We start from the raw sequence: 13,783 nt of genomic DNA on the forward strand, positions 1-13,783 counted from the left end.
GTAGCAGTTTTTCAGAGGCTTCAATGGAAACCGTACCTGAGTGCATTTTCAGGGAGACTACCAGAATATCTCCATTGACGTGTTAGCCTTCTGAGGTACTGTGCCAAAGCAGAGAATTAACAACTGTGTGGATAAATATTTCCTTGTTCATCCCTAAACAGAGAAGAAATGTTGAAAATCCATGCACAAATGATTAATATTTGATAAACTTAGAGAAAATCAGAGATATTTAGCAGATATATTAAGTATAATTTTACTAACAGCTTCATTTACAGTAACATTTCTTTTTGCTTCAATCTGTAATTCGTATTCATGTTCATACAAGAATTCAGCTCAACATGGGTTTTAATTAAGAATCTTACAGCAATTTAAGCTAATTTGAATTTTATGTGTAATAATGATTTGTTCTCAGAAGGAAATACTAAGTGTGATGGGGAATCATCTTTTTAAAATACTTTTCTCATTCTTAAATTTAATGTATGCCAAAATATTAGAGAAGTGAGGAGGAAAAATCTTTGTTTAAAAAGTTGAGGTTCTACTAAAAAGGTTTACTAAGCAGGTACATGTTCTTTTCTAAATACATCTAGAGAATTTCTGTTTTGTGAAGTATTGGCATGAGTTAATATATGAACTTTATGTGAAAGCTTTGTTCAATCTTTGGCAGAATATTAATATATTTCTGAAAATTCAGTATTTGATATATTTTAACCTGATGCAGCTAATTTAAAAATCATTTGTTTTGTCAATGCTTCCTGGACTAGAATTCCACTTTTTGGTCCTTATCCTAGGTAAGACACTGTTTGCAAATTGTGCTTCTTGGGAGGGTGTTTGTGAAAGAAAAAACAAACTGAACCAAAGTATCAAAGTTGTTGCTAAGGTATTCAGGTACTGCTAAAAGCAGAGTGGTTGTCATAGTGACAGTAAAATAATAAAATTGTTCTGGCTTCTTGTTTTTTTTCAGTCTGCTGAAGAAAATTGAGCGGGAAACATGGAGGGAAAGTGGTGTTTCATTAATTGCTACAGTGACTCGCCTCATGGAAAGGTTACTGGACTACAGGTGATTATCTTTCAGTAAGGTTGTCATATTAAAAATGTTTGGAGACAAGCACTGGGATCTTGTACAAATAGTGACTATACATGGACATATCAACTTAGGATCTCTGACAGCAGCTACTTAGTCAACTCACAAATTACACATGTCTGAAAACTGAGAATCCTTCACATGATATGAAAATCCAGCATCAATTTCTTATCTGGAATATAGGAACTTTCAGCAGTAGGTTAGTGATTCAAGTCTGTCTGAAGTCACTAAGTTCAATGTTAACCACCTGACAGCTGTCGTACAGAATATGTAAATTCTTATCACTGTGTCAATCACGCCTAGTAGTAGTGTCAGCTGGCACACTAAGTATGTATACAGAAACATGATCTCTCAGTGAGAAGCTTGCATCTGACTTTACCACACCAAAAAATGAAAGGGAGAAAAGAGACGTATCCTGCTCTTTGTGGGTGGGAGACTGCAAGTGATTTTCTCAGTCCTTTGTGAAGTCCGTGAAGAAACTTAAGACTACAGCTTAGTCCTCTTCATTGGCAAGTTGCAGTACCTTCTAGAGCCTAAGGGTTTGGTTTTTATCCAATTCTGCAGGGGAGATATGGTGAGACCTGATTTCTGCTATCTTCAATAACAGTTTGAGAATAAAGAAAATAAAGCTGTTTCGTCAATAGAAAAAACAACAACAACAACAACAAACTCTTAACATCTAGAAGTGTTTTTCCTCCCCAGGGAGGAATAAATGAGTGCTGTTCCTCCTCAGGCATTAGTTGGATTACAACCTCCAGGGCTGTGAATCCAGCAACTTTCAGAACAACTGTTTATGCAAGTGGTTGTAAGAGAAATACAATTGTTTAGTTCATGTGCAAGAATGTTTTAAAGTTATGTAAAATTTATTTTAGTGACTGCACAGTTGTGCCTGTTTGTTACTTTTTTACCCCAGTATGGTTGTACTGGCACTAATCTTTGTTGACTAATCAAAATCTTCATGGTTCCACTTTAAATTTTGGCTGGGAATCAGGTGTGTTCCCTCACCAAATAATGAATGATACTGGTTATAGAGTGCTACGAGGAATTGAAAATGAGCATTCTAAAGAGGAGGTCAGTATCATTCTGCTTTTTCACAGAGGAAACACTTTAGGTTTACACTGTCTGTGAAGAAAATAGATTCATCCCCTCACTCCTGTCACAGTGTTCCTTGTGCCAACATAAATGTTTGTGCGGGACTGTGGTGGTCTGACTGAGATGGCTAAATGTAACCCATCAAAACATGCTGCCTAACATGTTTCACTTTCTGAGAATTCTGTAGGCAGCAGTGCAGGACTGAGAATGAGTGCCTGAGAGCCATAGGGGAGCAGAACTGCCTTGCTGGCTTCTGCTGCCACAGTTTGAGATCAAGGTGTGAGGAAACCAAATGAATCTCCAGGATTCATGTAGGAAGTGAATTACAGGTGTGCTTTGTGTGGTGAAAAGGCTAAACTTTCTTCCTTTTGTTTTAGGGATTGCATGAAAATGGGAGAAGTGGATGGCAAAAAAATTGGCTGCACTGTTAGCCTTTTGGTTTGTATAATAATTTTTCTTGCCCTTTTTTATTAAGTTAAGCACTTTCAATTATACAGCCATATATTTGAATGGGAAATAGCCTGTTTCTTGATGCAGTTTTAGTTGACAGAATGGTGGTGAAGCATTGCCACAGGCAAAGCTGTGGATGCTCCATCCCTGGAGGCATCCCCTGGTTGGATGGGGCCCTGAGTAGCCTGATCCTGTGATGGGCAACCCTGCCTATGGCAGGAGGGCTGGAATGAAATGATCTTTAAGGTCCCCTCCAACCCAAGCTATTCTGTGATTAGTATTGCTGATCATTTTTTCAGGATGAAATTGATACAGTAGTTTCCTTTGATACAGTAGTTTCTTTTGTATAGTTGGATTCTGAGAGATCTCTAATACTGCTTCATTCGGGTTTTTTTCCCTTCTTCCTAGGTAAATTTTGTCGAAGTATTTTCTAAATGTAATTGGTCTCCGAGTTCTCAGACAGAAACAAACCTTTCCATTTCCCCAGAACCCAATGAAACTGACATTTCTCCAGTTTCCTGTCTTTCTAATAGCTGGTTCAGCCCAGAATGCTTCTCGAAACTTCTTCCTGTCATGTAACCAACCATCAATGTCAATCTGTATTATGAAAAATATTTCATTTTTTTTATGAGATGCATTTTTGTTCTAGGCCAATTTCTACTGACAAGTTTGTTGATTTCTGTTAACCTTGGAAATTTTCCATTTTCATGATGTTTGTTTTGGAAAGCTATATTTTTAGCCATGGAAAAAAAACAGAATAAGTTGACTCATAATTCTGCATTTTTGACGTCAGCAAAGCAATTTGGTAGCACTTCTAAATAGCAGTTATACATGAGAGAATAAAGGATTTCTTCAGCAGGGAAATGGTACTCTCCTAATATGGAAAATGTTTACTACACAGCCGTAGAGCAGCTGGCTTCCTATCAGAACCTCTGGCATGATTTGAACTCTGTAAAGTACCTGGATTATTTTCATTCTACCAGTAAGGACTTTTAAAATTCTTATTAGTAAATCATTCAAGATTTTAACAAAAACAAAATTCAAGCATTTAAACCCACTCCCCCCATTCCCCAAAACACCATTATACTTTTTAATAGGATTTTCTATAACTTGTACAGGTTAATGAAGATTTTCTACCCTAATAATTTTCAGACACATTTTGTTACTGTTTGCCCACTTGAGAAACAACCAATACCAAATTTTGGAAAGTAAAGTTTGATTATGAAAATAGCACACACAATTTAAGACATTTAGTTGTCCATATGATCAATGAACTGTTTGTCACCTCAGCATTTGTTTTGTCCATGCAAATGATTAAAGGAATATATAATCCTGAAATTATTTTAAATATAGAGAAAGAAGCAATACTTCATTTTTCATTAACACTTCAGAAGTATTCTGATTTCCAAAGGTGAGAGGATTGATTGGCTTGAAAAGAGAATGTTTATGTTTTGCCATGGAAGTACATGCTGTTCTTCTGGGAAGTAGAATTGAACAAGTTAACAAAGTTATCAAACTAACTAGAGTTATGCTACATCATGAAATACGCAGAGGTACAAGTATCAGTACAAGTATTGCAATTGTGCATTCAGTATTTATGTAATCAGTTCCCAGCATAAGTCAGGGCTGAAAAAAGCAAGTTTTAATTTGGCATTATGCTACTTAGGGTACCAGACAGTTCTTTGCAATGTTCTAACGTCCTTCTGCTATTTCACTGTGACAAAATGAAGAGCAGACATATTAGGCAGTAGATATTTTGTTAAAATACTACAAAAGTTAGAGCACTGTCAGCATTTTAAAACCAACAAGGAGCTTTCAGCAAGATGTTAAATATTCTAAGTAAGTGTAGATGGGTGTATTTTTGGGCTGGGTTAGTATTTATAAGGAAAGAAACATCAGATTTCAGTTCTGTCACATTTTTTCTTTATTTAAAAAATAAAAAATAAAAATAAAATTTAAAAGAACATATCACAGAATCACAGAATCACAGAATCACCTGGGTTGGAAGGGACCTCAAGGATCATGTAGTTCCAACCCCCCAACATATTGACTGGTCTACCAAATATATAATGGAACTAAACATTATATTGAATATCTTTTGTATGTGATAGATATATTTAATATCTACTACATTTCATTATGAAATTCAATTTTATTACAGAATTTTTACAAGACTGAACTGAACAAAGAAGAGATGTATATTCGCTATATTCATAAGCTCTATGACCTACATCTGAAAGCACAAAACTTTACAGGTAACGAAATGCAAACCAGAAAAAGTACCTAGGACTAGATGTGATTTGCAGACCTTCAAAGTTATGTGCAGTGCACAATATGCAAACTCAGACTGAGTTTTCTTGCTCAATTAGTCTCTCTAAGAGTTGTGGGTCTTCCTTTCAGCCCTACAACTCTGCTACTTTCTGTTTGTTGAAACAATGACTATTGATGCACACTAGCAATATATGCCAGAGTTGTTCTTCAGCCAAGAGGAGTAAAGATGAGGTTTATGTGAATCAGTTTGGTAGTGTGAATCTTTGCATATCACATTTGCAGTACTATTGTCCAGTATTTTTCAATGTGAATTTACCACCGGTGCTGACAATTATCATTTAAATGGAAAAATAAGAAGATAAGCACATATTAATTGTACAATAAAAGGGGCACTTCATCTGAGTGACTGTTATGAAGAATTGCTGAAACGAATAAAATCAGTATCTCTTTAAATGAAACAGCCTTTGGGTGCCAAAATACTCAAGTGACCTTGCAATACCTCTGTCCATTTCCCAGTGATTACAACAGCAACTTCATGTCTTCAGAATCTCTGCAGATTGTTTGCATTCTTAAAAGTAGCTTTTTGGCTAGTGGGCACTAGTAAACAGGCTATGGGTACATACTGGTAGTGAATTTTCTAGGATCCATAGGCAAGGTCCTTAGCTTGGAATTTTTACATTTGCTTTTCATGGCTTTAAAGTCTAAACTAAATTCTGGGTACATTAAGGAGAGGACTTTCATTTCCACATGTGACCTGGCAGTAGTGAATCACAAGAGAGTTTTGATTATCAAGCACTACTATCTTTGGCCCAGCTGGCTTTTTTGCCAAATTATTAATTTCCTGATCTTACATAACAGATGCTAGCAACTCTTTAAGCAATTATGTGTTCCCTTTAGAAGTCGACTGCAAATATGCATCCAATTTACTTTCGGCAATGATATCAACCTTTTCATTTTTTTTTGTCATCCTAATTCTAAATTCTAATTATAATTCTAGTATTAATGGTATTTTGTTTACAGTTTTTCCGCAGGACTTTGTTATATTTCCTGTGTATCTATTATTAGTGTCTGCATTCTTTTCCGTGGTAGATTCCATGACTCCAAGATTTTTTGCTGTGAGAGACTTAAAGAAGAATTGGCTCAACCCATGGTTAGAAGCAGTCTTTCCACTTGAAAATAGACTTATGTAGTCCATTGCGTTGCTTATCAATCAGTGGCAACATACAGATCCTTTGTGAATTGACTGAAAAAGAAAAAGAAGTCTATTTACAGAACAGTTTCTAATGCGTCTTAATTCTCTGTGAATAAAAAAGTCCTTTTTTTAGAAAATAAAAAATCCTGGCTAAGAACTTGATGTCAAGTGAGAAAGGCAGGGTCACAGTAAGCTATCGTGACATCTATTTATGCTCTGCTGTTTTCCTTTCTTTCCATTTTGAACGATTGTTACCAACTTCATGGATATTTTCTTGTTATGTAAACATGCTGCATGTTTTTACTACAAAATTGTAGCTTGAAACTTGGAAAATGACATTACTAGCCAAGCAGCCTGAAAGCTGTGTGATGTCAAAATTAAGACAGACTGTGCAACTTCAAGTGGTCTCCCTTCCACATACATGTTGTAATGCAGCATTGCTTTATATCATACTTAGCATTTTATGACACTTGGGTTCAAAGCACACTTTCCCACAAACATCTTCTGCAGTGATGGCTTTTCATACACATGTTATTAGGCTAGATAAATAAGAGGAACACTATTAGAAAAAAAAAACCCTGTATAGCCTGGCAAACATCATCTGACTTAGAGGGATGTACACAGAAGAGTCAGAAGTAGGATACAACTGACTAGGGCAAGTTCACCTACCTCAGCATATATGAGGTCTGTTACTAAATCTGCAGTAAAAGAAGTTCAGTGGGCAGCTTAAGAATGTCCAAAAATCAACACTACCACTGGTTTTATTACTTCAAATACGTCACAATACAGTTTTCCTTCAAAATGGTGTATCTCAGTAAGAGTATTCACATTATCATGCACTTTCTCTGTGTCTTGTTTGCTTGGTGTTCATATGCATTGTGGTGTAATTTGTCTTGCAGAGGCTGCCTACACGCTCTTGCTTTACGATGAGCTGTTGGAGTGGTCTGATCGGCCCCTGAGAGAATTTCTGAACTACCCCATGCAAACAGAATGGCAACGAAAAGAGTATCTCCATCTGACTATCATTCAAAACTTCGATAGGGGAAAGGTAAAATAGTCCTATTTTACTGAGTAAATCTAGAAAGGGTAGTTAATTCACCCCATGACTTACTTCTAGTTTTGCATTTTCTAATACAGAGGGGAAGTATTTGTCACTGCCTGATTAAGCAGTTACTTAGCGACACAGTAGGTTCCTTCTAATTCTGTTTGTATCCTAGAAATCTCCCACACTTAAATGTGAGAATAATTTCCACTTGTGTAGCAGATCTCTTTGCAAGTATCGAAGGACTTTGTAAAAGATGTTATAATTTCTCCCCATTTTAAAGGTGGTGAAAATGAGGCCTACAGCAAAAGAACCTTATACAATTCACTGAGTGACCAAGTGAGGAATAACATTCCAAGCGTCTGGATTATAAGATCTGTTTGCATCTCCTAAATTGCAATGTGTCATTTTGAATATCAACTGCAGAATCTCTAAAAGGAGAGCATTTTGGGGAGGTCACAGTTCATTGTCATCTCTGAGAATGCTTATTCTGAATTATGCAAGAGCAATTATCCTGTAGTTTAAAATTTTATATACCCTTTGTGTGATTATTTATCTCAGGGATGAATAGGCAATTCAGTGCAATTTTGCATAGGTAGTATAATATATATTCTATAATACCTATAGTATAGGTATATGATAATATAGGTAGTATAAGTCTTGGAAATGTTTTTAAAGTGAAGTTGATGATTGTTTTTTTCCCAGAAAATTCTCTGATCAGTTTATAGTTTTAATCATATTGTGCAATAAAATATTCCAAACAAGAAAAATTAAGGAGGATATGTTAAGAGGAACAGATTTTTAAAATTTAAGATTTTAAAATGTGAAGTTCGTATCCGTTTGAATCAGTGAATCAGTCTTAAAAGTATTATCAAACAAATGATTACTTATATCTTGTGCAGTGATTGTCCTGTAAGAATCATATATTAAGTAAGTCTCCAAACAGATCCAACAAATAATTCATCAGTATTAACAGCTATTTGTATGTCTAATGAACAATATGTTCAGTTATTTTCATTTCCATACTGGAAGTATGACCTGGTGTAGAAAGAACAGACTTCACGAATAAGTCATGAATTGTCAAACAGTTGTGAAATTACTAAACATCTTTTACTTGCTTGCAGTGTTGGGAAAATGGCATTATTTTATGCAGGAAAATTGCTGAACAGTATGAGAGCTACTATGACTACAGAAACCTTAGCAAGATGAGGGTAATGTACCTAAGTACTTTTCATCAATCATAGATCAAAAAGCTTTTTTCGTTTGGAATGTAAAAGGTTACCTGGAAACCTAAGTTTGCCACTGTTCCATTTGAAAACACTTTTTTTTAAAGCTTGTACTTGTTTTCTGTAACAGATTATAGAAAGAAGTGTAAGCTGAAGAGTGTAAGAAGAAGTGATCTTGTAGTGTTTGTACCTGTACAGCACTCCCTTTGTACACATGCTCATGCAAAAATATTGTATCTATCAATGCAGTTTTGTTGATTTCCTATCGTTTGTCCAAGGAATGTGCTCTATGCAGTCCTTAGTTGATATCTTTGCAGTTGTAATTGGAAACAAACAGCTTGCAACAAGTAACATACAACTTTGCTAATCTATATATTGCATAAAAATATGATCTGCTTAATTCATATAGACAAAAGGAGTCTTTTATGATACAGTCACAATACAATAACTATAACACTCCTTATGATCTGCTTTACTTTGTATATGTATTTAGATAATTCAATGGCAGAATGCTGTAGGCAAGAACAAAAAAATGGCTGTCATCATATTAACAAAATTATTTATGCACATTTAATTAATTGTATTTAATAAGTTCTGTGCTTGCATTAGTAGGTATCTTTCTACTATATCTGTGCCACCTAAGTTTTAACCCAAAAAGGAGGACTAGGGGATTTCTCATAGCTGTATAAACTCAGCAGATATCACATACACATTAAATAGCTTTTTACATGAGCTGAAATGGGCATCATGCTTTTTTTTTCCAAAGCATTAAAAAAAGTATGAACAGGGAATTTTTTTCGTGAAATCTCATAATTAGAAAAAAAGACTGTGACATAAAGATGACTTTGTGCTAATGTTTTGAGTAAAATAAAAATGGGATATATTGATTAAAGTGATATAGTTACTATCATGAGACTTTTCCAGAAACTCACGTTAGATACTGAAATCATTGGAAACTGGTATGATTTGAGCATGACTGTTTTGAAAATGGCTCCTTGCTTTTACTCAGAGATACACTGCAATTGCAGTACTCCAGAGCAGTGCATCAAAACACCTTGTGTTTCGTGACAGCTTAAGGTAAAAATATGTTTTCAAAGAACACTAATTGCATTTCTTTTCAATCTCAATCAGATGATGGAAGCATCTTTGTATGATAAAATTATGGATCAACAGCGTTTGGAGCCAGAGTTTTTCAGAGTTGGATTTTATGGGAAAAAGTTTCCATTCTTCTTGAGAGTAAGTGAATTGAAAATTAACCAAATTGAGTAATTCTGGTACTTGTGCTGTTTTTCAAAATTACTTTCTCTACCTGAGAATTTGATCCTACCACATATAAGTTCTATGAGAAGCAGGGAATTCTCTGTGGTAAATACGATATTCTCATGTTATCAGGGGCAAGAAAAGGTTTTATCTAACAGAAAGACAAATGATAGGCTTCTAGAGTCCCACATAGGCTTAAGATTTTAGTTTGTGTTGGAAACCACGCACCTGAAGTATTCCACTGATCGCTGTCTTCTTTTCATGGTAGCCTGTTCCCATTGTTCTGTTTCTGCTGGTGGCTGCTCAGATGGCAGCTATCCAAAGAAGTGTCATTTGGCAGTTGGACAATCAGTAACTCAGCACTGAAGGAATTACATTCTCAATCTCACTTTTTAAAGTGAGTTGGAAATTCAGCATGCTGACTTCCATTGTTTATTAGTATAGTAAAGCTGACAAGATATATGAAGTTACTCTTGAACATTAATCTTAGATTCTGAAGCTACCAAAGTGCCCCTGAAAATTTTATTTTTGTTATTCTGTTCCCCTCTTCCACAGTCTGCAGTGGTTTAGCTGCATTGACTGTCACCTTGGGAAGAGAACAGAATCCATCTTATTTGTGGAGCCACTGCAGTCATAATCCAAGCTCCCCTTTCTGTAGTAATTCAAATAAGTGATGATGGAACCACCTCTGTGTAGAGGAGGCCTAAAAAGCCAAATTTTTCTTTGTGTCTGGGAAAGTTGCAAATTGCAAATTGTAAATATAGAATGAACATGGCCATTTAAATCCTTATAGAACAACAGTCTTGTCGGCATAGTTTTTGTTGTTGTCTGTATATGTCTTCTGGAGAAACCAATTTGAAATTGTTAATTAGAAAGCATATAATGTCTGATGTTCCTAAAAACTGCTTCAACCAATACAGTAAAAGTACTGGAAAAAGTCTGTACAGGAGTGCTGTATTTTCAGACCTGTAAGTCTTTCACTGCTTATACATCTGCACAGAAAGTACTGATGCATTTTCCAAGTTAAACATATATGACACTAGTAAAGAACATATTTATGCTTCCTGCACCAACAAGGAGCACCTCAAAACTTAACTACATTAGATTCAATTTTTGGAGGGAAAGCAATTTGAGCAGTTTGTACTTTTATTAGAAAGTCTGGTATATTTGCCATTGAAGGAATAAAGAATAAAGCTTCAGAGGAAAGCTTTCAAATGTTAATTTCTGGTTGCACACTAGCAGTATTGCATTAGGTTTCTTATAGCAGTTTCCATGGAAGACTACAGTGCTTTCTGTCCCTTGTAAAGATACTATAAGGAAAGCTACAATTTCTATCTAAATCAGCTTCAGGAGAACTCATTAGTAATGACTTTTGAGAGTTTTCTAATATAGATGTAAAAGTAAAGTTCATTAGATATTATTTTTAGAAAAATGGTAATTTCCTTTATTTCAAACATCAGCAGCACCACAGTTGGGGACAAGTTACAGTGAGTGCTTCAGATCCAGAAAGCTCATGTAAAACTTGTGTTCATGCTTCAGGAAAACAATGGAATATAGTAAATATTCCTTCATCTAGATTTCTTATTTTCTCCTGGCCTCTTGATTTTTATCTTTTTCCTTCTTCGTGATAAAATGATGTAAAAATTGCCCTTAAAGTGTATTTAAGACTGTGTGTTTAAATCTATTTAATGATACCCATTCATTTTTGCATAATTTGCTCTTGTTTTTTTTCATATTTTTTCTCAGAATAAGGAATTCGTTTGCCGAGGACATGACTACGAAAGACTGGAGGCCTTCCAGCAGCGAATGTTGAATGAGTTCCCACATGCCATTGCTATGCAACATGCAAATCAACCAGATGAGACAATCTTTCAGGCAGAAGCACAGTGTATCCGCATAATCACAAACCCATGCCACTTAATTGTCTAGTTTTTAAAAAATGTAGGTAACTCTGTAACCAATTTCAATAACTATCAGCTTCCACTTAAATGGTAGGTAAGAAGTCCCCTGCAATTTGTCCCACTCACTCTGTTTTGTTCAGATTTATTTTCACATAATTCTTGGTTTTGTTCAAAATTTCTTGATTATTAAGATTCTTACTTCAACCAAAAATGCTCATGGAACTCTCATTGCTTTGATAATGGTGTGTCAGTTCAAGTTACAATAGCTCAAGTTCTTACAATAAAATATAATGCTGGCATGGCATGACATCCAGTATATAAGAATATATTTAATTAAATTCTTTTCTTCCATATACTATTACATGTAAGTAGCTCTATTTCTCTCTCTCTCTTTTTTTTTTTTTTTTAAATAAGAGATTTCAAAAACAAAACAAAACAAAACAAAAAACAACAACAAAAAACAACAAAAAAAACCCAAACAAGTCCCAAATAATTAAAAAATGCCTGAAGTTAATTTCCTAAGCCATTAGTATTCTAGAAGCATTTAATGATACAGACTTTGAAAACAATTTTTATTCTGTCATATCTCAGGAGGCAATGTGCTTTGCTAATTTCAGTGACGTGGAATAGCCTTAACTCTTTACGTACAGACTTGCAGATCTACGCTGTGACACCAATACCAGAAAATCAAGAGGTCCTGCAGAGAGATGGCATTCCAGATAACATCAAGAGTTTTTACAAAGTAAATCACATCTGGCGATTCAGATATGACAGGCCATTTCACAAAGGTACCAAGGACAAGGAGAATGAGTTCAAGGTAGAGTACCACACACTTTCCCAAACTACAAGACCTAAGGATTTATTTGAAACATCAGTTACAGCTGTGTTATTGATCTGAGTGTGTTCTGACAAATTCTCTAAAGGAAACGGTAGGTCAAATTTGACTCTTTTACTCTTCATTTTAGTTAAAATTCCTGTAATAGTTATATAGGAGCTGCAAAGTCTTTCTGTATATGATGATGGGGGAGCAAAAAATACCTGCTTTTTTTTTCACTTTGATGATACATCGAAGGCAGAACTGCAGAAAGGAGAGCAGCCTTCTCCAGAGAAGCCTATAAGGTAGACAGGTAAACACTGCTAAGTTAATCTTCTGTGGTATAGATAGGATTACCAAAAATTCCCTCCACTGAGAGCAGAGGAATGACAGTTTTGACTAAGATATAGCATAATGTTCCATTCCTGTGACATAGAAACTAAAAAGTACCTTTGAACTTACAGCTTGTCTCAGAGATAATAATATAGAATAATACCATCTGTATAAGAGTTGAAAAGTGGCAGAAATGACTGCTTAGTTGAGAAAGTTCTGAGAAACGTGAAAATCGTAGGCTTCTGCAACGGACATTTCAATAGATTCCTGGATATTAGTTTGTTTTTTTTCCTTTATGTATGCTGTTTGTTAAGTGGATTTTTTTTACAAAGAAAATTGGGAATAGTCAAAAAACTTCTAGAAGTAAATTATGGAAATAAATTGATTTTGTATATTGCAGAGCTTGTGGGTGGAGAGAACTACGCTGATCTTGGTGCAGAGTTTACCTGGAATCTCTCGTTGGTTTGAAGTGGAAAAACGTGAAGTAGTGAGTATAAGACTGATTGCAATCTGTATTGTGTTGCTTTACTTCTGCATCCATACCTTATTGGAAAACAACCTTAAGATTAATTGGCCAGATGTAATTTATTTGTGCAAGTTTTGAAGCCGACTACAACAAAATTATTTACAAAGTATTTTGAGTTGTCCAGTTTCTCTTATCCCATAAAGTATTACAAGGAAACCAGATTTATGGTTCATTTAAACAGGTGAGAAAAAAAGAAGCCATGAACAATAATGGGCAGCCATAACTCAGTAAAAGGCAATACTTATTGTGAACAAATTACTTCTTTCAGCATAAAATTTAATACTTAGAATATCTGTAGTTTAATGTATCTTTTAGCATTCCTGAAATGTAAGTATTATCCATTCCCTGTACTGTAATAAATGCCATGTGGGTATGTCACTATCTCTACCTAGGGCTCTGTTGAAATTGTCACTTCTCAGCGTGCCCATGGAAGCATGCCTACACAGATCTTGTAGGAATAGGGTCTAATGTAGCAATCTTTTACTGACACATTGTAATTTCTTCTCATTCCTTGTTTTCTTTCTTCGAAAATCTTTAAATACTTTCCAAATGTATTCTAAGGAGTGCTCATAGTATAAAAATATCTGAAAAAACT

At 35.0% G+C, this 13,783-nt stretch overlaps 1 protein-coding gene across 2 annotated transcripts in view; it reads left to right on the top strand.

Moving 5' to 3' along the window:
• Positions 1-13,783, top strand: part of DOCK4 (dedicator of cytokinesis 4) — a 238,741-nt gene that overhangs the window by 201,786 nt on the left and 23,172 nt on the right. For both annotated transcript variants that reach the window (XM_042815926.1, XM_042815927.1), the window contains exons 33-41: positions 962-1,057; positions 2,551-2,611; positions 4,785-4,878; positions 6,986-7,134; positions 8,253-8,339; positions 9,486-9,590; positions 11,361-11,502; positions 12,166-12,332; positions 13,063-13,149. In XM_042815926.1, the coding sequence (XP_042671860.1) occupies positions 962-1,057; positions 2,551-2,611; positions 4,785-4,878; positions 6,986-7,134; positions 8,253-8,339; positions 9,486-9,590; positions 11,361-11,502; positions 12,166-12,332; positions 13,063-13,149 (988 nt within the window). The remainder of the gene's footprint in view (positions 1-961; positions 1,058-2,550; positions 2,612-4,784; positions 4,879-6,985; positions 7,135-8,252; positions 8,340-9,485; positions 9,591-11,360; positions 11,503-12,165; positions 12,333-13,062; positions 13,150-13,783) is intronic.

This window comes from Centrocercus urophasianus, unplaced genomic scaffold, assembly GCF_019232065.1.
Source record: "Centrocercus urophasianus isolate 14NV4802_14NV808 unplaced genomic scaffold, USGS_Curo_1.0 seq_15, whole genome shotgun sequence".
In the NCBI taxonomy this organism is placed as follows: Eukaryota; Metazoa; Chordata; class Aves; order Galliformes; family Phasianidae; genus Centrocercus; species Centrocercus urophasianus.